Below are 27,794 nucleotides of genomic sequence, written 5' to 3' on the forward strand. Positions count from 1 at the left end.
TTTAGACCAAAAAGCTCTATTTTTGTCTCATCAGACCACATGACCTTCTCCCATTCCTCCTCTGGATCATCCAGATGGTCATTGGCAAACTTCAGACGGACCTGGACATGCGCTGGCTTGAGCAGGGGGACCTTGCGTGCGCTGCAGGATTTTAATCCATGACGGCGTAGTGTGTTACTAATGGTTTTCTTTGAGACTGTGGTCCCAGCTCTCTTCAGGTCATTGACAAGGTCCTGCCATGTAGTTCTGGGATGATCCCTCACCTTCCTCATGATCATTGATGCCCCACGAGGTGAGATCTTGCATGGAGCCCCAGACCGAGGGTGATTGCCCGTCATCTTGAACTTCTTCCATTTTCGAATAATTGCGCCAACAGTTGTTGCCTTCTCACCAAGCTGCTTGCCTATTGTCCTGTAGCCCGTCCCAGCCTTGTGCAGGTCTAGAATTTTATCCCTGATGTTCTTACACAGCTCTCTGGTCTTGGCCATTGTGGAGCGGTTGGAGTCTGTTTGATTGAATGTGTGGACAGGTGTCTTTTATACAGGTAACCAGTTCAAACAGGTGCAGTTAATACAGGAAATGAGTGGAGAACAGGAGGGCTTCTTAAAGAAAGGTCTGTGGGAGATGGAATTCTTACTGGTTGGTAGGTGATCAAATACTTATGTCATGCAATAAAATGCAAATTAATTACTTAAAAATCATACAATGTGATTTTATGGATTTTTGTTATAGATTCCGTCTCACAGTTGAAGTGTACCTATGATAAAAATGACAGACCTCTACATGCTTTGTATGTAGGAAAACCTGCAAAATCTGCCGCGTATCAAATACTTGTTCTCCCCACTGTAACTAGAGGGACTGGTTGTCTGAGTGAGGAGAGGATGTGAATGAGTTGGTCTTCCTTAGTAAACTACACCTCCATTCTATGTCACTCCAGGGTTGTGTTCACTAGGCAGGAACATTTAGAAAATAGGAAGAAACGGGGAGGTGCGACCTGAACTTGTCCAATATGAAGTGTTTTTCTACGGTGTGCCCTGATGAATACGACCCAGCATTCAAATACAGTCAAATGACCAAAGGATATTAGATCAACTTAGATGACAGATAGCTGTTGGTGTAAATGTCTATCTACAGTATCTGCTCGTTGTGATACCATAACAAGCCGATGAGATGCATCTTGCAACTCTCCCGTGTGCCTCCCGTCCCGCACCTCCTTTGCCACACTGTGCATGGTTTTTGTGAGAAAGTATAACTCATCCTGGGCTGTGTCATGTTGTTGAAACAGATGCCCACAGGCTCGGCTCGCCTTCCCTGCTGCTGTAATTAGAGGAGTGGCAACAATTTATAGCCCCTCTTTGATGCCATTCAGCCTGGCTCGATCGGCCTGTGGGAGGATGGAGAGAGGAGGAAAGTAGGGAGAGAGTGGAGGTAAGGAGTAGAAAATGAGGGAGAGAGGAAGAAAGAGAGAGGCGAGGAAAGGAAGGAGGGAGGGAGTGGAGGAAATGAGGGAAAGAGAGGAGGAAGGAGAGAGAGAGGGAAAGGAAAGAGAGAGAGAGGGAAAGGAAAGAGAGAGAGAGGGAAAGGAAGGAGAGAGATGAGGAAAGGAAGGAGAGAGATGAGGAAAGGAAGGAGAGAGATGAGGAAAGGAAGGAGAGAGATGAGGAAAGGAAGGAGAGAGAGAGGGAAAGGAGGGTAGAGTGGGGTAAAGAATAGATAGAGAGGAGAAAAAAGGGAGGGAGAGATAGTTTGGAAGAAAAACTACTCATACTAATGTACTTTTACCTCATAACATTTATCTCCAGACTAAATTGAGAACGAGAACTTAACTATGGTTGAAACTTTGCGATGTAGTTTAGGCCCACATGAAGCTATATCCACCAGACCTATACACTTTATATTGAATATCAGACATGATTTCATCGATTGGTTCATTCCTTTTGTTGATATCACTCTCAAGGGTTATTGATTTTCATTACTTCAACACTAGGTATAATTTGTTACGATCAAATTAGTCATATTGTCACATTCCCCGTATACATTTTGAGCTTTGCCAAAAAAGAAGCCTGGACATAGAGGCTATGTTCCAATCAATCCATCCATTTAGTATCCAATCTTAGAGGATGTAGGTGCCAGCTGTGTAAACTTAAATCTTAAGGGTTATCTTGTGGATCATATTGGTGAGGTCAGACAATCCTCACCCTTTAATTCATCTGTTATTTCACCAGGTAAGTTGACTGAGAACACATTCTCATTTATAGCAACGACCTGGGGAATAGTTACAGGGGATGAATGAGCCAATTGTAAACTGGGGATTATTAGGTGACTGTGATGGTTTGAGGGCCAGATTGGGAATTTAGCCAGGACACCGGGGTTAACACCCCTACTCTTACGATAAGTGCCATGGGATCTTTAATGACCTCAGAGAGTCAGGACATCCGGTTAACATCCCATCGGAAAGACAGCACCCTGCAGTGTCCCCAATCACTGCCTCGGGGCATTGGGATTTTTTTTAGCCCAGAGGAAAGAGTGCCTCCTCCTGGCCCTCCAACACCACTTCCAGCAGCATGTGGTCTCTCATCCAGGGACTGACCAGGACCAACCCTGCTTAGCTTCAGAAGCAAGCCAGCAGTGGTATGCAGGGTGGTATGCTGCTGGCTTAAGGTTTTTTGGTGCCCTCATTGATTGTGTCCCCGCTTATAAATATCTTGTCATCTGGATTGACAAAAAGCTATCTTTCAAAAAGCATGTTGATGAGTTAGAAATTAAGAATTAAAATAGGCTTCCTCTTTAGGAACAGGTCTTTGATCAGAAAACATATAATTCAGTCAACATTCATTCCGCTTATTGACCATACCTTGACTAGTTAAATGAAGTTTAAATCAAAAATAAAATATTGACTATGGCAATATAGTCTATGTGAACGCAGCTGCCACTGTATTGAAGCCATTGGAGGCAGTTCATCATAGCGCCTTGTGCTTTATTACGGGCGATAAGTTCCGTACGCATCATTGCATTTTGTATCAGAAAGTAGCTATAGATATGTATATGTATAGTGTAATTGATGTGTATATAGATATGTATAGTGTAATTGATGTGTATATAGATATGTATAGTGTAATTGATGTGTATATAGATATGTATAGTTTAATTGATGTGTATATAGATATGTATAGTGGAATTGATGTGTATATAGATATGTATAGTGTAATTGATGTGTATATAGATATGTATAGTGTTATTGATGTGTATATAGATATGTATAGTGTTATTGATGTGTATATAGATATGTATAGTGTTATTGATGTGTATATAGATATGTATAGTGTTATTGATGTGTATATAGATATGTATAGTGTTATTGATGTGTATATAGATATGTATAGTGTTATTGATGTGTATATAGATATGTATAGTGTTATTGATGTGTATATAGATATGTATAGTGTTATTGATGTGTATATAGATATGTATAGTGTAATTGATGTGTATATAGATATGAATAGTGTAATTGATGTTTATTGGTGTTCTGCGAAAGAGACTGTGGTCTCAGCATGACTCCCTGCTTAAATTTAAAAAATCCCTGCTGGTTGTTGTTCTGAGATCAGAGCCTCTGTTTACAAAGCATCTCATAGTAGGAGTGCTGATCTAAGATCAGTCTTGTATTTTCGACCAGACTGAATTAGATTATACGGACAGGGGGGGGACCTGATTCTAGATCAGCACTCCTACTCTGAGACACTTTGTAAGTTTAGGCACTGGCTGAGCTAAGCTGAGATGAGGCCAGGGAGGGACAAACAGTCTATCATGTCATTATCAATCTTCTAGCTCTGGCTCTGCTCTCTCAGAAAAAAATTGTTCCAAAACGGTTCCTCGGCTGTCCCCATAGGAGAACCCTTTTTGGTTCCAGATAGAACTCTTTTGGGTTCCTTTTTTTTCTCAGAGTGCAGAGGGTTCTCCTAAGGGGACAGCCGAAAAACCTATTTAGGTTCTAGATCTCACCTTTTTTCTAAGAGTGTGGCCCTCAGTTTCAACACACACCTGCACCACTTAGGTGAAAATGCCCTCGAAGCCGCTGTATGGAGGATATATTGGCACGGGTGTTGTTAGGCCCGAGACGAAGTCAAACCGTGCCAATATATCCTCCAAAACACCGGCTTCGAGGGCATTATCACTTTTATACAACGGGTTGCCAACATATTCAAATAATGATTGACATATTTTCATAAAAAACACTTTTTATGAATTTATTCATACTCTTTCATCTTTCCATGTGATATAGTCCCGACATAAATCTAGGGTTGCTACCCAAGCCGGCTGGTCGTTTGTTCTATTGGTTCGGTTGCCAGAGATGCGACCCAGTCTTTAAGTATTTTTTGTTCTGTATCTATGGATGCGACCAAGTTGTTTGTTCAAAGCTGTCTATTGCCATACTGGCTGGCAACGTTCTTATCCCTTACTTGCTAGCTAGCCAACTACGGCTAACTTAGTCACGTCAAACAGTGCAGCCAGAATAACAGCAAAATAGCTGCATTTGCGTTTGTTTAAGCTGTTTTCTAGTGACATTTATTTGGATATATCCATAACAAGTAGCTCATGAGGCACGATTTCGCCTGGCATAGAAAATGTGCTCTCATCAGGACACTGTTGTTCAGAGGAGCTAGCCAACAACAGAGCTAACACAATCACTTCAAACTGAAGCTGGAAAGACTGCATCTAGCTACATTTAATTTAGTTTTACCTATATTCTATTGACATTCCTTGCTATATATCCATAAAAATTATGCCAGCTGATTCATGGTTTCGAATGGCTGAGAAAAGCTCTCTGCCTTTCTGTCTCGGTCCGACACGTTCATTACTATGGGACAGCTGGAGATCCAATTTCTATATTGAAACAATGTTGCAAATGTCGGTGAAAAAGTCAGCAAGGTTTATACAAATCATGCCCTGAGTCCACACAGCAACAGGTTGATTAGAAACTAAACGTTTAATTCTGATACTGTTTGTCCTGCTAGTTGATTTGGGGGTACAAAACGGAATGAGAGAAAGAGATGTGGGGGGTAGACAGAGAGAGTGCCTGTTCTTCGAAAAAAACGGAGAGACTGAGAGAAGCATCTCAGTTCTCTGGCAACCAGGTGCACCCCGTTGTTGCCCGGATACCATGAAAATTCCCATTAAATGGGAGTTGATGAATGAAGGGGCAGCTCTCTTAACACCTAATGTACCCGAAAAACTATTAATTTCTCCTGAGTCCATTTTCAGTTTTTTTTTTCATGGAGTACACTGCTTTGATGTTGAATGTGGCTGATTTATGTGGGAGGAATACTCCCAGATGAATTGAAAGAACGTTTATTGTCCTCACAACCCTCCCACTCACGCCACCATCATCACCAGCACCTTACAGTTCAAACAATTTTGTGACTTTAGTTGTCATAGTCATTCATTTTTAATAAGACTACTGACATAATAAAATGCATTGGCCTTTTCTTTACTAGAGGGTATTGCTCCTCAAGTCATTTTTTTTCTTTCCGTCCTTTCTCTCTCCACCTCAGTGTCGTTCTGCCTTTACCATGTTGTTTTTACCTTGGCTAGAACCATAGACTGCCCCTATCCCCCGCCAACCCTCGCCAATTCGTGACCAATCTGGAACTGCAGCTACCTAAACCTGCTGTGCCGAAGATAACACAAAGAGATGGCAGATACATTTCCATTGAGGGGTTATCTATTTGCATAGCGGCTTGATTTCTTAAAGCTCGCTCGCCGGGCACGGGGAGAATTGGATCCCTCATGTCCTGTGACTCATCCAGCTGTCACGGACGCACACACACGTTAGGGAACCTATAAGCAAATTCAAGATCTTTGCATGAATTGGCAAAGACTTCCTGTGCCTGATGGAAAAGATTCAGGCTTCTGACATACAGCAAGCAGTCTCTTTCCAGGTGCCAAAATCTACTAGCTGTTAGTATTTGATTCAACACTACTGGATAAGCAGATTTAAGTGTTAAGTTTGCTTTAGCTGTGGTGAATGTGAGTGTTTACACTTCTGCTCATCCCACCTCTGAGTACAAGTCAATAAGGATGTGTGCTAGTTTCCTGTATGTCCGTCACTCACTGTCACATAAACTAATGCAATATTGATATATTATGCAGGAGATTAATTATGTGTATTATGTAGAGTTTACCCTGACAATGTGGTATAACCTGGGGAAACCCAGGGCCTGAGTTATAGGCGATAAGTAGGAGGCAGAGTTTTTCCTGGTCCGGGTCACATGGTTAGTGAAAACCGCTGGCTCTAATCATGTAACCTGGTTCTACATCTCTCCTGTCTCTCTCTCTCTCTCTCTGTGTGTGTGTGTGTGTGTAGGACTTGGGGATGGAGTCCACGTCTCTGGATGACGTTCTGTACCGTTACGCCAGCTTCAGGAACCTGGTGGACCCCATCACCCACGACCTCGTCATCAGCCTGGCCAGATACATCCAGTGCCCCCCCAAGACATGCCCGGTAGGACACCGAACACTCCATGCACACATCAACGTGTTAACACAACACGTGCAAGTACACATGTGCACACGCGGGCACACACGTACACGTACGTGGGCATACACACTAATACGCACACGCGCACGTGAAGTGCGTTGAGACCTAGTAAAAAGCGCATGTAAAAGCAATGTATTATTAATGCATTATTACATGCTACTCACAGATACGCTGGCCCGTCACGATATTACCTTTCAGCCTTATTTACTTCAGTGTGCTGGTGCAATGAGACCAGATCCTATCCTCCAGTCTTTGGCTGGGAAATTAGGTTATAAATGTGCTCTAAGTGTGGTTGTGTATGTAATGGTGTATATACATTTGTGTGTATATCATATCCGTATGTGTGTGTGTCTGAGAGCGTTCGAGATGCACTATCTATACAAAGTATGTGGACACCCCTTCAAATTAGTGGATTTGGGAGCTTCATGAAATGGGTTTCCATGGCCGAGCAGCCCCACACAAGCCTAAGATCACCAATGCCAAGCGTTGGCTGGAGTAGTGTAAAGCTCGCCTCCTTTGGACTCTGGAGCAGTGGAAATCTGGGTTTGGCAGATGCCAGGAGAAAGCCACCTGCCCCAATGCATAGTGCCAACTGTAAAGTTTGGTGGAGTAGGAATAATGGTCTGGTGCTGTTTTTCGTGGTTCTTGGCCAATCTGTAACTGCAGGTACCTAAACCTGCTGTGCCGAAGATAACACACAGATATGGCAGATAGATAACCCCTCAATGGAAATGTATTTGCATAGCTGCTTGATTTCTTAAAGCTCGCTCACCGGGCACGGGGAGAATTGGATCCCTCATGTCCTGTGACTCATGCAGCTGTCACGAACACATACACATGTTATTCGATGATTACATTTCTCTAAAACAGGTTATAGGCTACATGTGCACCACCAAGTCAGAACAGTAGGCTAAATTAAGAGGTGAAAATAGACCAAATTATTAGGCTGAGGCACATGGGCTACTAACAGCTTACTATACAACATACACTGAGTATTACTTTCTTAGCTACAGTATACAGTGCCTTCGGAAACTATTCAGACCCCTTGACTTTTTCCACATTTTGTTACGTTACAGCCTTATTCTAAAATGGATTAAATAAACAAAAATCCTACATTTTTGCAAATGTATTACAAATTAAAAACAGAAATACCTTATTTACATAAGTATTCAGCCCCTTTGCTATGAGACTCGAAATTGAGCTCTGGTGCATCCTGTTTCCATTGATCATCCTTGAGATGTTTTCACAACTTGATTTGAGTCCACCTGTGGTAAATTCAATTGGTTGGACATGATTTGGAAAGACACACACCTGTCTATATAAGGTTCCACAGTTGACAGTGCATATCAGAGCACAAACCAAGCCATGAGGTCGAAGGAAATGTCCGTAGAGCTCCAAGACAGGATTGTGTCGAGTTACAGATCTGGGGAAGGGTACCAACAAATGTCTGCAGCATTGAAGGTCCCCAAGAACACAGTGGCCTCCATCATTCTTAAATGGAAGATGTTTGGAACCATCAAAACTCTTCCTAGTGCTGGCCACCTGGCCAAACTGAGCAATCGGGGGAGAAGGGCCTTGGTCAGGAAAGTGACATAAAACCTGATGGTCATTCTGACAGAGCTCTAGTGTTCCTCTGTAGAGTTGGGAGAACCTTCCAGAAGGACAGCCATCTCTGCAGCACTCCACAAATCAGGCCTTTATGGTAGAGTGGCCAGACTGAAGCCACTCCTCAGTAAAAGGCATATGACAGCCCATTTGGAGTTTGCCAAAAGGCACCTAAAGGATTCTCAGACTATGAGAAACAAGATTCTCTGGTCTGATGAAACCAAGATGGAACTCTTTGTCCTGAATGCCAAGCGTCACGTATGGAGGAAACCTGGCACGATCCCTACGGTGAAGCATGGTGTTGGCAACATCATGCTATGGGGATGTTTTTCAGCGACAGGGACTGGGAGACTAGTCAAGATCGAGGCAAAGATGAACGGAGCAAAGTACAGAGAGATCCTTGATGAACACCTGCTCCAGAGCGCTCACGACCTCAGACTGGGGCGAAGGTTCCCCTTCCAACAGGTTCCCCTTCCTAAGCACACAGCCAAGACAGCGCAGGCGTGGCATCGGGACAAGTCTGTGAATGTCCTTGAATGGCCCAGCCAGAGCCCGGACTTGAACCCTATCGAACATCTCAGGAGAGACCTGAAAATAGCTGTGCAGCAACGCACCACATCCAACCCGACAGAGCTTGAGAGGATCTGCACAGAAGAATAGAAGATTTTCCCCAAATATAGGTATGCCAAGCTTGTAACATCATACCCAAGAAGACTCGATGCTGTAATCGCTGCCAAAGGGGATTCAACAAAGTACTGAGTAAAGGGTGTGAATACTTATGTAAATGTGATATTTCAGTTTCAACATTTTTATAAATTAGCAATAATTACTAAAAACATATTTTTGCTTTGTCATTATGAGGTATTGTGTGTAGGTTGATGAGGTAAAAAAAACAATTGAATATATTTTAGAAAAAGGCTGTAACGTAACAAAGTCAAGGGGTCTGTATACTTTCCGAAGGCACTGTACATATTTCCCTGGTATATTACATAATTTATGCAGCAGCATACAATACATTTTTGGACTCACCTTGTTGTGCTGTGCTCACTTGAACAGGAAGGTGGCGTGGCGGTCCTCCCTTGACATAAAACTTTGTCATCAAAGTCTGACATTCTCTGGATTTATAGTGCTTTCAAGACAACTTGAAAGACAACTGGGAACGCGTTAAAAAAAAAGTTGAATCACGATGATGTCAGTGATCTTCTGGTGGTAGTGCTAGAAAAAGGCCAGAGTTCCCGACTTACAATTCAAAGTTGGATGACCGTTCAAAACGTATTTTCCCAGCTGGAGCTTGTTTTTTTCCCCGAGTTCCCAGTTATCTTGAACTCAAGTCAGATTTACAGAGTTAACAGTTGTTTTGAGCGCGGCAGAAATCATGCTGGATTGACAGCATGGCCAATGTTGAATGTTTATCATTTTAAGGTTGGAAAAGAGACCCTTGAACCCAGAATTGGGACCACTCACCCATTCCACTGAATAGCCGGCTAATGATTGCGTTGCAATGCTTGCAGTTAGCCACTAATTCCTTCCAAACCACTCATTGTTACATTTGTGATTTCCAACTTGTTGTATAATGTTTATGTCCAATGACCGATGAGCACGGTTTTATCTATCATTTCTCTTCAATATTTCTCTCCATATGACAAGGATTAAAAAGGATTTGCCAGTAGATTGTCGACTTGATTCATGATAATGACTGCTAGCTAAGATTTAGAAAATTGTGATGTTGACATGATCAGTCCAATCAAAGTTACTGAATATATATATATATATATATATATATGTATGTATGTGATTTGACGTTGTTTTATCTGTGGCCAATGACCTGGAGCCTTCTTGGATGGGCACTTCTAGTGTAACTCTATGACAGCGCCCAAGTGGCTTGAATATTCTAGCTCTACCCTTAGATTTGTCAGTGACATTGTGTCACCGTGAGTGACAGAAAATGGCGCAACTAGAGAACATTACCAACACCTACGCTCTGTATTTTCCGCTGGCTGCCCCACCACCACAGAAAGCACTGAGCTAGGCTGAAACACTTGCATTTTGGAACTGCCTTCCTCAAGAAAGCAAAAGAGACCATGTTTGTATGGAGGCTTTATTAACTCTTATTATTATTTTCTTACATTGATTGCAAACTGATATGTGACACGTATTAATGCCAAAATAACATGCAAAACAGGCTACCCCCTCCTTAATTTATTTTTTTGCTAAAAATGGGGGCCTCATAACAGGTGGGGCTCTGCCCCACCAGCCCTGAATGTCGGGTCGCCACTGAGTACAGTGTATTGATGATCAGCTGGTGAGATGCTGTGACTGAAATCTAAATGCACTCGCATGAATGCCCGCAGGGATGTGAGGAGGGTCTCTCTGTCTCTCTCTGTGTGTGTGTGTCCGGCTCAGAACTCCAAATGGCATGAATACCATACCATCTCTGCATTTACCCACATACTGTATGTGATTAATGACAACACAATCATGCCCAGAAGGATTAAAATGACCTACCATTGAATAACAGACTCCCATAAGGAGTTCAATCTGTTTTAGTTGAATCTATATATTATTATATTGAGATAGTTATGCTGGATAAAGAAGGATTATACCTTTTGATTACACCCATGCCTAATCCTAAGCTTTTTCTAACAATCATGCTTCTGTCTTGCTCACTGAGCGAGATGATGAAAGGAGTTAGCGGTGGATAGATGGATGTGGCAACTAGGAAAGAGAGACACATTTCACTAGTCATTATGGAAGGAGAGACGCATGTCTTGCAGGGAGTGATGGAGGGAAAGACTGAGGGAGGGAGAGGCAGAACGGTGGGAGGAACGACAGACAGACAGGCAGGCAGACACAGACAGCAGGGGGAATGAGACAGACAGACAGACAGCAGGGGGAATGACAGACAGACCGACAGACCAGCGGTGCCTTGTTCTCCTGTATGAGTCACACACTGAAAACACTGGCAGCCTTCCAAGCCTCAGTGCTGTTACTGCTCACAATGGAGCGAGCCCAGCATAATATTACCACACACACACAGATGGTAAACATCTCTATTTGTGTCGTAACCAGTGGTCTTTATTTATTTTTTATAGTACTACTGATATTGACAACTGCATTGTTGGGAAAGCGCTTGGAAGAAAGTCATTTCACTGTAATTGTACGCTTGATAATAAAACTTGAAACCTATAGAAAATGTGTCTGAAAGACTGATTCAGCCCACATTCCTCCTCTTACTGCTCTGCTTAGCCACAATTTGAACCCAAACTTTAAAAAAAAGAATAGCTTGGCAGATTGTGAACCCAGGTGTTTATTTTCGACTTCTCTTTTTCTTTCCCAGTCTCCTGCCGTTTTCAGCCCTGTAACAATTTACCAAATTAAATTCAAAGAACTGCGTTTGCACTGTGAGGGAACTGCTTGTGCTGAGTGGTTCATGCAAGAAAACACAGTTAGGCTTTGTGGTAAACAGGAAGGATGAGTGATGGAAGATTGTTATTCATAACACCATGACGACGCATAACACCATGGGGAAACTAGTAGTCCACCTGCGCTACGAAGACACTATTTTGTTTCTGGGTACAGATGAGAGAAACAGATTTATGTGGTGATGTAGTGGAGAGAGAGAAGAAAAGCAAGAAGGGGGGGGGGGGGGGGGGGGAAGAGTGTGTCTTAGTGTACACTGTAAAAATAGAAAGTCTCAAAACTCCATGATTGTGTAATGAAACCATGAAAAGTAGTGCACCTAAGCTGAGATCTGGTGTTTGGAGGGTGCTTGAATGTAAACCCAATGTAAGTGTTCTGATAGCTCTGTTTTAAAACCCATTCAGTGTGTCTCAATAAAGTGTCAAAATACCCCCAAATATCTTTTTATAAAATGTATGCAAGTCATTTCAATGACTTGTTAATTTCATTTTATCAAAATAATTGAAATCCAACTTAATATGTTTCTCTAAATGTAAGTATATTTCATTAGGATAACAAAAGAGAGAGAGAATAGAGTGATTGAAGTCATTGGAAAACTGGTTTAATTACCTTGCATTTCCTATCTTGCCATGACTCTGTTTTTAGACGATTGTGGCCCCCAATTGTTTGGAGGACTTTATGATTCTTTTACTGTCACGTTCGTTGTATGGAGGAAGAGAGGAGGACCAAGGCGCAGCGTGATACGAATACATTCTTCTATTTATTAATAACGAAACGAAGAACACTTAAACAAACTAATCAAAACAACAAAATGAACGTGAAGCTATATATATATAAAGTGCAGACACAAGCAACCAATACATAGACAATAACCCACGAAATCCCTAAAGAATATGGCTGCCTAAATATGGTTCCCAATCAGAGACAATGATAAACAGCTGCCTCTAATTGAGAACCAATCTAGGCAACCATAGACATACAAACACCTAGACTATAAAACACCCCATAAACATACAAAACCCCTAGACAAGACAAAACACATAAATCTCCCATGTCACACCCTGACCTAACCAAAATAATAAAGAAAACAAAGATAACTAAGGCCAGGGCGTGACATTTACACAATGTTGTATTCATCTTTGAAGAAAGAAAAGTATATTTCTATATTAGTATTAAGCTTGTTGTGCCATGAGGTGTAATGGATCATAGCTACCAAAACCGTCAGGCAAACTGAGGTTCAGTGAGGACAGCACCCAGTCCCACATTCAAGATTGTCAATGGAAGAGGCAAGTGCAGAATCCTCAGTTCTTGCAGTTCAACCTCCAGTTACTGCTGGTGGTTTGAATACTGTGCTTGACAATGCCTGCCGAAAGGTATATAATGGCAAATTATCAAATATATAAAACGATATTACAGAAAAAGTATGTAATTCTCCACTAAACAGGATTAAAACATCGTAATTGTGTTTAGAAGCATTAGAGAAAGGAAACGGCACCAAAAGAGAAGGTACCTAATTCTGCACAAAACACGGAACACCAAAATAGTGTTTTCAACTTTTTCTGTTAGTCCTCCCAGTCCCTGGCAAGGTGTTGCACAATACTTGATTAAGTGGTCTGTAATGTAATGTTTCAAAACATCTCAGGATGATGTGTTTCAATACTCCAGCAGAGTTGGTGGCAGCTCAGTTGCCACAGTGTAGAGAGGAGAGGAGTGGAGAGTGCTGTGAGGCCCAACGGTGAGGTGCTGAGTTTCTGATGCCTCTGTCAGTAGGGGACTGCAGCCTGTCTACAGGGACAGAGAGCAGAGCAGCTCTGCCCTGTGTCACAGTGACACTCACGCACACACACAGACACACACACACACACACACACACACAACTATATATATACACTCACACAGCCAGCCATACCACACAGGGGAATGCATACTGACCGTACTGCACTTCCTTTGAGATGGCTTTGATTGGGTCTTAGGAGAGGAGACAGTGGGGAGTCGGTAGGTATTGAATTCATTATCTGTCCTTGTCATGTTTATTGTGAAGGTCAGGTAGTCAAATAGAACAGAACCGGAGAGAGTTTTACAGTGCAGATTGCATCCCAAGTTGTGTGTGTGCGACGTTTAATTTTGATAGAGTGCTATACAGCTGATAGATAGCTACATGACTGAAGGAAAACCAGAGCCCCATATGTATGTAAATAGATGTCTCTGAGGAAAAGCATAGCTGCCTCTCCCTTCCCTACTACCACAACAGTGTTGTTCTACAGTACAGTGTAATCCTGTACATGTCTGTCCTATCTGGCTGTGTGTCGGTCTGAGACAGAGTCTGCTGGTTGTTGTAGACATATCTAGGCCAGTGGACACAGCATGGAGAAGAATCCCTCGGTAGCCCAGCATATGCTGCTAGCCTGCTGCTGCCTGTATCAGATCAGTGGGGAGTGGTCTCATCCCAAATGGCACCCGGTTCCCTTAGTAGTGCACTACTTTTGACCAGATCCCTATGGGCCCAGGTCAAAAGGAGTGGACAATGTAGGGAATAGGTTGCCATTTGGGACATGGTGAGTTAGTGCAGAGTATTGATAATCAGTAACAGACTGGTCAATACCTCCTGTTCCCCTACTCCCACAAACTACTGTTCAGACAGAGAGACACCACAAACAGGTTTATTACTCAGCCAAATTGAGCTAGATACTTATAACGGCTTATAACGAATGACTGTAAATATCTTATATTTGATCAATATGTGTAACAATATTGTTACATCTAGCACTTGTGGAACCACATCTGCTCAAAGGAAATTGCAAGAGCTACAGAATCCTGTGTTACTGTACTACGGGCATCCACACACAATCATATAATCCACAAGATGCGTATTTGGCGGTACACATGCTTGGTATAGTTACCACGTCAGTAGGGCTCGCTGAACGAGTGGAGGAGAAAGTGGAGACATCAATAATGTAATATGTCTTACCTCCAGAGGACACAGGCAGGGAGCTGGAAACAATGAACACACACACACACACACACACACACACACACACACACGCTTGGAACAAAACAGCAACAGGGCAGACCCTTGAACCTCTTACCAATCTCTCCCTGAATAACAAACCTAAGTGGCCTCATATAATGGCTTTGTTTTCATTCCTAGGGATCTTACCACCAACAGCACATACTGGCCTTCTGGGACGATGACCTAGGTGCAGAATAGCAAAGATTAACCAATAGGGCGTCGATATGACCTCACAGACAATAATGACCTGTATAATGTCTTTTCATACCCGTGCCACCCTTCACTTTTTTCCTCTGACGGCCATGGTAAGAGCATTCCATGTTCTCCGTAAAATGTGTTATATGTCCCTGTGGGTTGTGTTTACCTGTGTAGTTGTTGTGAAAAACTGGCGGCGATACGTAGTGCTTCTGGAGAGAGAGGGAGAGGGGGGGGGGGGGAGAGAGAACACATGGTATAACCCAGGGCCTGAGTCCATCAGGAGGCCACACAGCGTTCAGTGCAGTCCCTCAGCTCCTCTCCTGTCATCACAGACGAAAGAAGACGTGTCTGTGTGCTACAACTCAGCTCCTCTGGTCCCCTGTCAGCCAATATTAACCTACGCTGTCTGTTTTTCTCTCTTTCCCTCTTACGTTCTTTCTTTCCTTCTCTCTCTCTGTCAGGGGGAGGACTCTCTGGGTGCCATGGAAAAGGTGTGTCGCCAGCTGACCTATCACCTGAGCCCACACTCACAGTGGAGACGGCAGGGCATACTGAAGAGGAAGCCGCAGGCATGGTGAGGAGACAGGGGAAACGTTGTGCGTGCGCGCCTACGTGTGTGTGTGTGTGTGTGTATCACATGGGCATGTGGTGCCCTCTGATGGGTCGCTAGAGAGAAAGTTTGGTCAAAGGCAGCATACACACACAGAAGAAGCTATGATTATTTATTTATATGTGCGAAGGTTTGTCAAATGTACGTTTCTCATTTCCTAATGTAATTCTGGATCAGTGTGGACTGGCGCACTCTTTGGCCTACACGCAAAAACTGCAGGCTTGCACGGGGCAGGCCTTTTTTGTTGTTAATTAATGTGATTAGTTCGTGCAAATAAAAGGCTTGACGTGGCGTCTTGGGCCGAAGGATCGGACTGAATCATCGTTTCACCTGGCATCCTCCCTGATTTCCCAGTTCCTTGTGTCTGGCTTGGTCCAGTTTAACTCCACTAAAACAAGACATCCTGTGTGTGTGTGTGTGTGTGTGTGTGTGTGTGACTGTGCGTGTGTGTGTGACTGTGCGTGTGTGTGTGACTGTGCGTGTGTGTGTGACTGTGCGTGTGTGTGTGACTGTGCGTGTGTGTTTCTGTATAAATCTAATCTAGAGCAAATTTTATCTCGTCTTTTCATTCATCATCTATTGCCAGAAGCCTTCACTCTGCCCCTAGCTCTAACTGTTCTACCCGTTAGTACATTGATGAATGGGAGTAATATTTACTCAGCTAAGTGAGTCAGTGAATGACAGCGTCACAGATGGGTGTGTGTGCTGCACCCTCCCCATCAGTACTGCAGATCTTCTAACTCTCATAGCTGTGCAATATATGGCGCAGCTGCTGCACTGTACACAACTGGTGATGTAGTGGGTGTGTGTGTGTGTGTATTCCTGTGTAACAACTTCCAAAGTGTGTTATGGTGTAACTGTTTCCATATAGCGTGTAATGGGTCCGTTGACCCCGGAGGTGGTTATTACAGGGGCCCAGCGGTGGTGTTTATATCCCCAGAGCTCTTGCCTGAGCCTTTTCTTTCAGTGCCACACCACACTTACCACACACACCACACACCACACACACCACACTCACCACACACACACTGGGGTACAGATGTTCCTCAGCTCTCTCTGTCTCCAGTCTCTCTTACCTTTACAGCTCTGAGCTCTACTATCGCCTGCTATTGTTCCACAGCATAATCACCATAGAAATAGGATCCGTAGAAGAGAAAATACTACGACTACGCAGTAGCCCAGACAACAGGGTTCTAATCACGTTAGCACTGTACACGGCTCTGACCATAGAAATATAATTATATTTATATTGCTCTGACAGGACAGTGCAATTACGATATCATTAAAATGATGACTGTTCTGGTCATTGTACTTCTATGGTAATCACAATGGACTTTGAGATTTAAGTACAGTGCTGTGATTAACACCCCTGTTTCTGTGACCTACCTCGTGGGCGTCCTTCCTCAGTAAGGCGTCTGTGTGTCTGTCTCTCAGGAGAGATGCATTCTATTTGTCCGTTCTACTGTTTGCCAGATCGGGTCTGATGTCGTTGATTATGGACTGGGTTTTGGACTGGGTGCATAGACCACTAAGGCCAGTTTACTGTCGCCCACCAGTATGTCATTTGAAAAGGTTTTGAGAAGGTTATTGTGACACGGTTTGCTAGTGATGAAAACTCCTTCTTGTCACGTAGTCTGAAGTGCCTGGGTCCTATTGTAGAGAAGCACTGTGCATGTCAGTGCCTGCCGGGTCCTCCTTGACTCCACCATTCCATCCGTAATTACAGAGGTAGCTAGAGGAAACCTCTTTAATATCTCCACCTCACTGCATATAATCAGACCTAGGCTTCAAATACTTTGACTGTTTGCTTTAGTCTGCCTGGACTTACAGTGGGCGGGCTTTTGGGACAATTGGGACTATTCCATTGGCTCTACAGCGCAAGGCAAACTCAAAGCGAGCCTAGCTAAAGTATTTGAAATGATTGCAAATAGTATTTGAGCCCAGGTCTGCATATAATGTGTTCACTTTAGCTTTATCTCCGTGAATCTTGTCTCCGGGCCCCTGTCTCTGTGGTGGACGAGTCGGGGCCCTTAATGCCTTTTGCCATGGGTTTCATTAGCCGCTAGCTAATTAGCATGGGGGACAGGAGCACTGGAGGAGAGGGCTCATCTCCTCCTCCTCCTCTGCCGTTGCTGTCTCATACACTCTGCCTCAGCTCTGGACTGGTCATGACCTCAGCACCCACCGCGCACACACAAATACACGAAAGGACACACACACACGTATAGATGGACACACACATATGGAGACACGCACGCACGCACACACACACTGCTTCTTCCAGGGGAAACTGCGTGACTGACTTGTGCCAGCCCCTAAGCCCCATTTCCAGTTCAAGTGGTTATTGGTTAAAAAAAAGTACTTGGAAACCTAATGAGTGAACTTCCCCTAGTTAGATACTGAACCGTAGTCTTGATGAATGTTGAGGATGGCTTTGTAATTGGGCAGTGGCTGACTCAGCCTTAAACAGGAAATATTATTTGTCCTGGGGGCCTCCCGAGTGGTGCAGCGGTCTTAGGCGTTACTACAGACCCGGGTTCATTCCAGGGCTGTGCCACAACCGGCCGTGGCCGGGAGTCCCATAGGACGGCACACAATTTGCCTCATCGTGCTCTAGCGACTCCTTGTGGCGGGCCGGGTGCCTGCAGGCTGACCCCGGTTGCCAGTTGAACGGTGTTTCCTCCGACACATTGGTGCGGCTGGCTTCTGGGTTAAGCTGGCGGGTGTTAAGGAGCGTGGTTAGGCGGGTCATGTTTCGGAGGAGGCATGATTCCACCTTCGCCTCTCCCGAGCCTGTTGGGGAGTTGCAGCAATGAGACAAGATCGAAAATTGGGGAGATTTAAAAAATATATATATATTAGAATGGATAAGGAATGTCAAGGTAGGAAATGTTGAAAGATAACTATAATAAATAGAAACGAGATGTGGTTGTGTGTGTACATTACCCTCCTTAAGATCCCGTGGGGCTTAGTTGGTAGAGGATGGCGCTTGCAACGCCAGGGTTGTGGGTTCAATTCCCACAGGGGACCAGTACGCAACAGTACAATATGATATGCTCTCACTACTGTAAGTCCCTGTGGATAAGAGCGGTTGCTAAATGATCATGTTCTTATATGAAAAAAAGGATACAAGCTGTTGTTCTTTAGAATTGAAAGGCTTTAAGCAGTCTCTGCATTGGAGTGAGGATCAGCTAACTAAAAATAACAGCGCTGTTCCCCGCAGCAAGACAGCAACTGACAGTGATGACCACTGGAAGCCAAGAGAGAACAGATGCTTAGCCACCAAGTAAGCAACTGTCAAATTAAGAATAGCGCGTGTATGTCAGGCCTACACAAAACAATGTGGCAACTGTAATGATCTGAGAAGTGGAGTTGAATGTGGTGATAGAGATAATGGAGCAGTAATGGGGGCCAACCGTAGCTCTGCCCGTCTCCCATAGAGACAGATGACCAGGATAAGGTGAGACACACACACACACACACACACACACACACACACACACACACAGGGGAAAAGTGATATCATCTTTGCTGTCAATGGACTAGCTGACACCTAAGTGTAATTTAATACCACACATGATATTGCAATGGCACTGTGCTGTCACGAGGGTTGAGTTATGTCACTGAACAATGGTGTCACCAGGTCACCAAGGGTCAGAGATTTGTGGGAAGCTCACTCGACAGTGAGCTTCACACAAGTCACAAGTCACTTTAATAATAACTAGTCACTTTAATAATGTTTAAATAATGTTTACATACTGCTTTACTCATCTCATATGTATATACTGTATTCTGCTCAATCTAATATGTATATCTTAATTCCATTTTTTTACTTTTAGATGTGTGTGTATTGTTGTGAATCGTTGTTAGATACTACTGCGCTGTTGGAGCTAGGAATACAAGCATTTCGATACACCCGCAATAACATCTGCTAAATATGTGTATGTGACCAATAAAATGTGATTGGATTTGATTTGAGGTATAATCTATTGTCTATCCTTGAGGGTAAACAGTGATTTACTCTTATTATCATAAACACACATTAATGTGATATAATCTGTTTGTTATTAGGGTTAAACAGATGAGCTGTGTTTTACATTAGAAACTAAGTTAGATGAAAAGAAAGGATAAAACTTTGAAAAAATGTCTTGGTTGGCTAGATCGGTGCCCGTGTGGTATGTGGTACAAGCATTTCGCTACACCCGCAATAATATCTGCTAAATATGTGTATGTGACCAATAACATTTGATTACTAAGCCCTAAGGACTCCTGTGTCTGAGAGGAAGAGATCTTGGCTCAGCGTTGCTCTAGCATAAAGCGTGGGATTGAAATGTATGTTGTTAGTCGATCTTCTGGAGAAAGGTCCCCATGGGGTATGTAGTATCTAAGCCCGGAGGTCCTGACTCCTGTGTCTGAGAGGGAGAGAACTCGGCTCAGCGTTGCTCTAGCATAAAGCGTGGGATTCTGGTCGGAAGCCAGGCTGATAGTGTGGGATTGATGTTCTCTACACCGGTTTCATCTGTTTCTATTTACATTCTGCTCTGCTTTTTAGATTTGTTAGTTCAAACTATCGGGGGAGAAGTCACAGGGAGAATGCTGAAAGGGAGCCAGAGATCCATCATGAGGTCATAACCTAGGGACCATTGACTTTGACTCATAGACAAATAATAAATGGAACGAATATTTAAGTCAACATTCCGTGTTGGGTGGGCCGTCAGCCATATTGAGTGTAGGCATGACTGTACTGTCAATTGTACACCGTCTGAAAGATTTCCCCGTTCTAGTAATTCCATTTGTTTGCTACGACCCAATTCCCATAAAAAGCCATTAGCTTGAGAGAAGTTATAAAACTTATTTTGTTTTAAGTAATTAATAACAAAACACAATCTGGACTGATTTAGTAGCATAAGTGGGACTACACCATGTCTCAATGTTGTTGACGGATTAGAGCGGAGTGCTTGACCGATAGAATTCTAATTCTAATGGATATTCACGTTCAAGTCAATGTTCTGTGATCAGTCCCTTCTTTTAATTCTATGCCTGGACCAACTAATAAATGGGTTTCTTTGGCTCACATCCTAGCACTACACAGCCATTGGGAGGGAGATTTACTATTGTTACGGTAAATTCCTAATTAAGCAACAAAACAATTGTGGAGGGGGGGGTTGAGTAATAATTGCTGTCCAGACCTCATTCTGCCTCACATGCATTGTATTCTTTTGTACCTGGAAGACGTTCAAGTCTGATCTCACTTTTGCCTTTTTTCTGGCATAAAATGCAGAGCAGGCCTTTGTTCAGTTTGTTCACTGCCAAGCACTAGACTTCTGCTGTGCTGTGAGTGCATTTTCACTTTGTAACAGTTGTTTTTCTTCTTCTGTCCCCCGAGGTCTGGATTATCTGGACCCACTCACTTGCTCACTCACTTTCTTTCAATTTATCTCCACTTTCTTTCAATTTATCTCCACTTTCTTTCAATTTATCTCCACTTTCTTTCAATTTATCTCCACTTTCTTTCAATTTATCTCCACTTTCTTTCAATTTATCTCCACTTTCTTTCAATTTATCTCCACTTTCTTTCAATTTATCTCCACTTTCTTTCAATTTATCTCCACTTTCTTTCTATTTATCTCCACTTTCTTTCTAGTTTTCATTTCATTATGTGGTCATTTTTAGGTTGAGAGTCTCCAAACTGAGCAAACAATATTGCCAATCAGTGTTTTACTTCTTGTTGTAAAATAAGTAGCCTTGGCTTGTGCAAGCTGGAACAGCTCATAGGAGTGGCAGCCTATCTCTGGTTCTAAAGCATGAGGTGGCTTGATGTACAAGTACACCCCCCTGGGCAGCGAACTAGTCTATCGCAGGGCATTACCCACAATCTATTTCCCTAATGCTGAGTGCCAAGCAGAGACCTATCAGGTTCCATTTTTACAGTCTTTGGTATGACTTGGCATTGAACTCCCAAACTCTGGGCAAATACTCTAACCACAAGGCCACTGCATTGTCTACTGCTTGTTGACTGGTGTCAAAAAGACTCCTCTGTATCTCCTCCTCATCCAAACTCACATCGCTGGAATCATTATGTTAGTATGACTCATAGTGACCAAATTGAAAGACACTCCACACCTGGGTGTCAACCACAGTATTAAGACACAAGCTTATGCCAAAACGCGTGAACACTCTAGCTGTGCCACAGAGAGCCACTTTTTTGTTTCGTTGAGGTCGGCAGAAAATCTCCCACAGTTCACTCTCATCGCATTTGTTTGTTTGGATCATATGGACAGATTTGCAAACTGAAACGCAACACGGACTGGCAGACTACTGATTATGCAGAAACTTAAACATTTCTCTCTCTCTCTCCCCATCTCTCCTCCTCTATCTCTCTGCAAACCTTTCCATGTAAGCCGGTGAACCCATTTCTCACATCTTTGCCCCTCAGCACATGAAGTGTCAGCAAATGGTGAAAACAACCGCATTACAGATAGGAATGTAATTGATCTACCTACCTGTCGCTACGCCTGGGGCTCCATGCTCCTGCTGTCCTTGTCTCATCACAGGCTCTTCTAACGGTCTAGTAATGTAATGTCCTTCCTGTCAGGGGGATGTTGCTCTCAGAGATAGCTCACCCCGATAGTTTTATTGACTGTATGATAAATTAACCTTTACCATGTTTTGTGCTTGGGAAAATTACAATTTGCATACACATTTTGCATTGGAGATATTAAATAGATTTACCTACAGTTTGGTCAACACGCATCGTGACATGTAACTGATTACTTCTCCCCCCCACCCTTTGCCTTCCAGTCTCAAGGTGATGCTGTCGACCCCTCCCCCTAACGGGGCGCTAGACCTTTCGGGCATCCCCCTGACGGTGCGTGACATGGAGCGCCTGTGTGCCTACCTACAGCGCCACGCGCCCATCATCTGCAGCCTGGAGCTGGGCTTCACCGAGCTCACCGACGACGCCTTCCTCCTCCTCCTGCCCACGCTGGCCGCCCTGCCCCGCCTGGAGACCCTGGCCCTCAACGGCAACCGGCTGACCCGTGCCGTCCTCAAGGAGCTGACGGACAGCCTGAAGGACCCGGCCAGCTTCCCCAGTGTCACGTGGATCGACCTGGGCAACAACGTGGACATCTTCTCCCTGCCCCAGCCCTTCCTGGTGAGTCTGAGGAAGCGCTGCCCCAAGCAGGGCAACCTGCCAACCATCCTGGAGTTTGGTGAGAGCCAGGCCAGCGAGCCTGAGGGGAGGGTGGGGGATGATGACGATGACAGGGATGACATCAACAGGACAGAGAGCATGGATGAGCTGAGGTCGGAGGTGGAGATGGACGGAGAGACGGAGATTGAGGAGATGATGGAAGAGTTGCTGGACTTTGACCTGGAGGTGCAGGGGAAGGAGAACGAGATCGAGGACAGCATGTGGACAATGGAGGAGCAGAGGAGGGAGGAGACACGGGGACAGGGAATTAGGAAGATGGTGGAGCTAGAGGAGGAAGACACACAGAGTCAGTCCTCCCACTTGTCGTGCTCCAGCCAATCGCAGCATTCTTCTGGAGCGGTTGAACTGATGAAGGAGGAAGAAGGAGAGGGGACTGATCACTTAGACCACCTGACCTGAGCAAGAACCCCGGTCCACTCTGCTTGGAACTTACCCTCCCACGTTTTGTCTGGAATGAGAAGAGAGCAGTATCAGCAAGCAGTGAACGTTCGTATAACGTTAGGTAACGTTCTTGGAATGCATAGGTAACCGGAAATTGTTTCCTGGGTTGGACATCTGGGGGAGGGGCTCTGTCATCTCAACCGACTGGAATAGTTCCGGAATAACCAACTGATCTGGGTGGACTGTTCGAACATGGATGCACAGTTTAAAGAGATGACAATCCAGGTTGAAAGAGGACATTTGTGATAACTGTCATTGTTGTTTCATTATGAATTAGGATTATAATCCTCTGTAGTAAAGAGTAATAGATATATTATATATCAAATGTAGAAAACAAATAAACATTTTCTAATAATGGGTATGTCATATCTGGCACGTTTGAGATGTTTCATTCAGGTTTTACTCCCTGCTCATCCTGTCCTATAGTTGGAGGAATGCCTATGTGCCAGCCACTTGTTCCCCTGTTGGTGGAGAGACTGTATGTCAGAGAGAGACAGACAGATGGCTGACGGATGGACGGATGGACAGACAGACAGGTAGAAAGACAGAAGAAGAGCGGTAATCCCAGACAGCTTTGGTCTGTGAAAAAGCTTGCATCTTTCTCTCTGATACTACAGTACGTCTGTGTCTCTATCTCTCTGACCAGCACTCTCTTCACCAATCCTACCTACCCAGTATTTTTTTATGCATATGCGTGCTCCAGTGTGTCGATTTCCGATGTGATCTGAGTGCAGTGAGAGAAACAAGTGCTATTGGCGGAAAGAATTGATGGAAACCAAAAAAAAGATTGGTTGTAAGGCGGGTTAAAAGATGTTGACTATAAGGCTCATGATTGTAAAGCATGTGAGGGAGGAGTCTGTTACTGTGACGAAAAGCACTGTTTAGGCTAAGGAAAAGGGCTTAGGAGCTACGGTGACAGGAGCTACGGTGACAGGCGCAACGGCTACAGGCGCTACGGCGACAGGAGCTATAACAACCCATCTTTAGTAGCCTCACTTGTTCCCTTTATCCCTGCCAGTCATGTAGAGTGCACGTATCACTTGTAACTTTTGTATCAACACGTTTAATAGGATTTTGTTGTGTGGTTACAACAATGCCATCTAACATGGACTGTCTCTAGGCTACGGCTATAGAACATTCCCTCATTCTCAGTAAATATGTAGCTCTCGCACAGCGTATGTTTTCCCATTTGTAACAACGGTCTAATAAAAAACGCTTTAAGAATTAGGATTATGCGCTTCATCTTCTTTGTTAATTGTGTATATGAGGTACCTTATGCCTTTAAGGGCAGTGACATGGGGTTATGTGTCAGCCGAGGTGAATGCAATTGGGTCCAGATATTCAATGTCAGTTCTCAGAAGTGTAATTCCTCAAAACTATTATCATCCCCCAAACAGATAGACATTTGTGCTGATAATGTGGTTACTATACTGTAAATGAGAAGAGTGTGTATTCTGTTCTCAGGCCTACTCCTATCTGAGACATGTCTTATTCATTCAAGTCTTTCTTATTTCAGGGAGAGTCCAGTTGAACACAATGTTGTGTGTGTGGGGGTCTATAAGAGATGTCATGGACGCGTTCGCTGTCTGTGTTCCACTGTGTCTCTGATAAATTTCTCTGTGCGAGTGCTTTGTCTGTCTGGGCGCAGTCTCTTGTGTCTCGATGGCTGGTTTTGGGAGGATAGACTCAACTGCTTCCTTAGGTCCCCAGACAGCGTGTAACAGTCACGAGACACTGCTAACAGTGATAAGAATTGGAAGACGTTTCTCTGGAACTCAGTCCATATTATCTGTCATACTGAGGAGATGTGATAATGCAGTTTCTTTGTATACTACCGGTCAAAAGTTTTAGAACACCTACTCTTTCAAAAAATAATAATTTTAAACTATTTTCTACATTGTAGAATAATAGTGAAGGCATCACTACAACTATGAAATAACACATATGGAATCATGTAGTAACCAAAAAAGTGTTAAACAAATCCAAATATATTTTATATTTGAGATTCTTCAAATAGCCACCCTTTGCCATGATGACATATTTGCACACTCTTGGCATTCTCTCAACCAGGTTCACTTGGAATGCTTTTCCAACAGTCTTGAAGGAGTTCCCACATATGCTGAGTACTTATTGGCTGCGTCTCCTTCACTCTGCGGTCCAACTCATCCCAAACCATCTCAATTTGGTTGAAGTCGCGTGATTGTGGAGGCCAGGTCATCTGATGCAGCACTCCATCACTATACTTCTTGATAAAATAGCCATTACACAGCCTGGAGGTCTGTTGGTTATTGTCCTGTTGAAAAACAAGTGATAGTCCCACTAAGCCCAAACCAGATGGGATGGTGTATCGCTGGAAAATGCTGTGGTAGCCAGGTTGGTGAAGTGTGCCTTGAGTTCTAAATAAATCACAGACGGTGTCAACAGCAAAGCCCCCTCACACCATAATACTCTTCCTCCATGCTTTACGGTGGGAAATACACATGCTGAGATCATCCATTCACCCACACCGTGTCTCACAAAGACAGCGGTTGGAACCAAAAATCTCCAATTTGGACTCCAGACTAAAGGACAAATTTCCACCAGTCTAATGTCCATTGCTCGTGTTTCTTGGCCCAAGCAAGTCTCTTCTTATTATTGGTGTCCTTTAGTAATGGTTTCTTTGCAGCCTTTCAACCATGAAGGCCTGATTCACACAGCCCCCTTTGAACAGTTGATATGTGTCTGTTACTTGAACTTTGTGAAGCATTTATTTGGGCTGCAATTTCTGAGGCTGGTAACTCAAATTAACTTATTCTCTGCAGCAGAGGTCACTCTGGGGCAAACTACCTGCCCTCCAGAACACCTACAGCACCCAATGTCACACAAAGGCCAAAAAGATCATCAAGGACAACAACCACCCGAGCCACTGCCTGTTAACCCCACTACCATCCAGAAGGCAAGGTCAGTACAGGTACATCAAAGCTGGGGCCGAGAGACTGAAAAACAGCTTCTATCTCAAGGCCATCAGACTGTTAAACAGCCATCCCTAACAGAGAGGCTGCTGCCAACATACAGACTCAAATCTCTGGCCACTTTAATATAGGTATAAAGGTATCACTAGTCACTTTAAATAATGACACTCTAATAATGTCTACATACCCTACATTACTCATCTCATATGTATATACTGTATTCTATACCATCTACTGTATCTTGCCAATGCCGCACGGCCATCGCTCATCCATATATGTATACGTACAAATTCTATTCATCCCTTTACATTTGTGTGTATAAATAAGGTAGTCGTTGTGAATGTGTTCGATTACTTGTTAGATATTACTGCACTGTCGACTAGAAGCACAAGCATTTCGCTACACTCACATTAACATCTGCTAACCATGTGTATATGAACAATCAAATTTGATTTGATTTTGCGTCTTCCATTCCTGTGGCGGTCCTCATGAGAGCTAGTTTCATCATAGCGCTTGATGGTTTTTGCGTTGCGACTGCACTTGAAGAAACCTCAAAATTTATTTTCCGTATTGGCTGACTTTCGTGTCTTAAAGTAATGATGGACTGTAGTTTCTCTTTGCTTATTTGAGCTGTTCTTGCCATAATATGGAATTGGTCAATTACCAAAAAGTATATCTTCTGTATACCACCCCTACCGTGTCACATCACAACTGATGGGCTCAAATGCAATAAGAAGGAAAGGAAATTCCACAAATTAACTTTTAAGAAGGCACACCTGTTAATTGAAATGCATTCCAGGTGACTACCTCATGAATCTGGTTGAGAGAATGCCAAGAGTGTGCAAAGCTGTCATCAAGGCAAAGAGTGGCTATTTGAAGAATCTCAAATATAATATATATTTCGATTTGTTTAACACTTTTTTGGTTACTACATGATTCCAGATGTGTTATTTCATAGTTGTGATGTCTTCACTATTATTCTACAATGTAGAAAATAGTGAAAACCCTTGAATGAGTAGGCGTTCTAAAACTTTTGACCGGTAGTGTATACTTGTTTGATGGGAATCTCTGGCAACTCAATCCTCACTGTCCAGTGCCCACAGGACTGCAATTTCCCCTCCAAAACCAGTGGATGATTATTAGTGGAATATTAAATCAAAACAAGCAAAATGTGCCTGAGTTAATGGAGCAAACTAAACAGTTAAAAAATATAAATAAACCAAAGGTGTGTACTGGAATCTCTAGACTTGTGTGTACTTGAATTTCGCTATTATGATATTGAGTGTATCATGGATTCATAAGGATCATCAACATTTCAAGGATTCTCTCTCTCTGAAAGGGAAAAGGGTTATACGATTCTTAAAGCATGTCTGTATGCAACTTTGAGTTCTTTGCTCTCTCTCTATCTCTGTCTCTCTCTCTCTCGCGCGCTCTTGTTGTTCCTTGCTCTCTCAGTTTAGGTGATGAATTGGAAAGGAAACTTCTGTGTATTTCCATGAAATGAAAACCAAGTGACTTGCTGTCTTGCCAATGCTATGAAATAAAAAGAATAAATACTGTATTCTGGAAAACATATCTGTTTCTTCTTTTTCTGCATGTTTTCTTAGTCTTTCCCCTCTTCTTGGTCTCATTATAGTGTAAAAGATTATGAGTAAAATGCCTGAGCAGTGAGCTGCAGTAAATAATTCCTAATTCTCTGCCTGAAAATATTTTGGAATGTTGCCTTGGACTTCAGCTTCAAATTTCCTCCCAAAGCACTTTTTCCAGAATAACTTCGCATTTTTCCCATATATGGAGTTTGAGTGCTA

The 27,794-nt window shown here is 43.4% G+C and overlaps 1 protein-coding gene across 1 annotated transcript in view; it reads left to right on the forward strand.

Annotated features, from left to right (window-relative positions):
* LOC129832286 (leucine-rich repeat-containing protein 75A-like) overlaps positions 1-27,559 on the forward strand; it is a 30,545-nt gene extending 2,986 nt beyond the window's left edge. Inside the window, exons 2-4 of the mRNA XM_055896231.1 lie at positions 6,362-6,499; positions 15,230-15,342; positions 22,180-27,559. Of these exons, the coding sequence (XP_055752206.1) occupies positions 6,362-6,499; positions 15,230-15,342; positions 22,180-22,993 (1,065 nt within the window). The 3' untranslated portion in view covers positions 22,994-27,559. The remainder of the gene's footprint in view (positions 1-6,361; positions 6,500-15,229; positions 15,343-22,179) is intronic.
* The last annotated feature ends 235 nt before the right edge of the window (positions 27,560-27,794 follow it).

Source organism: Salvelinus fontinalis, chromosome 33, assembly GCF_029448725.1.
Source record: "Salvelinus fontinalis isolate EN_2023a chromosome 33, ASM2944872v1, whole genome shotgun sequence".
Lineage (NCBI taxonomy): Eukaryota > Metazoa > Chordata > Actinopteri > Salmoniformes > Salmonidae > Salvelinus > Salvelinus fontinalis.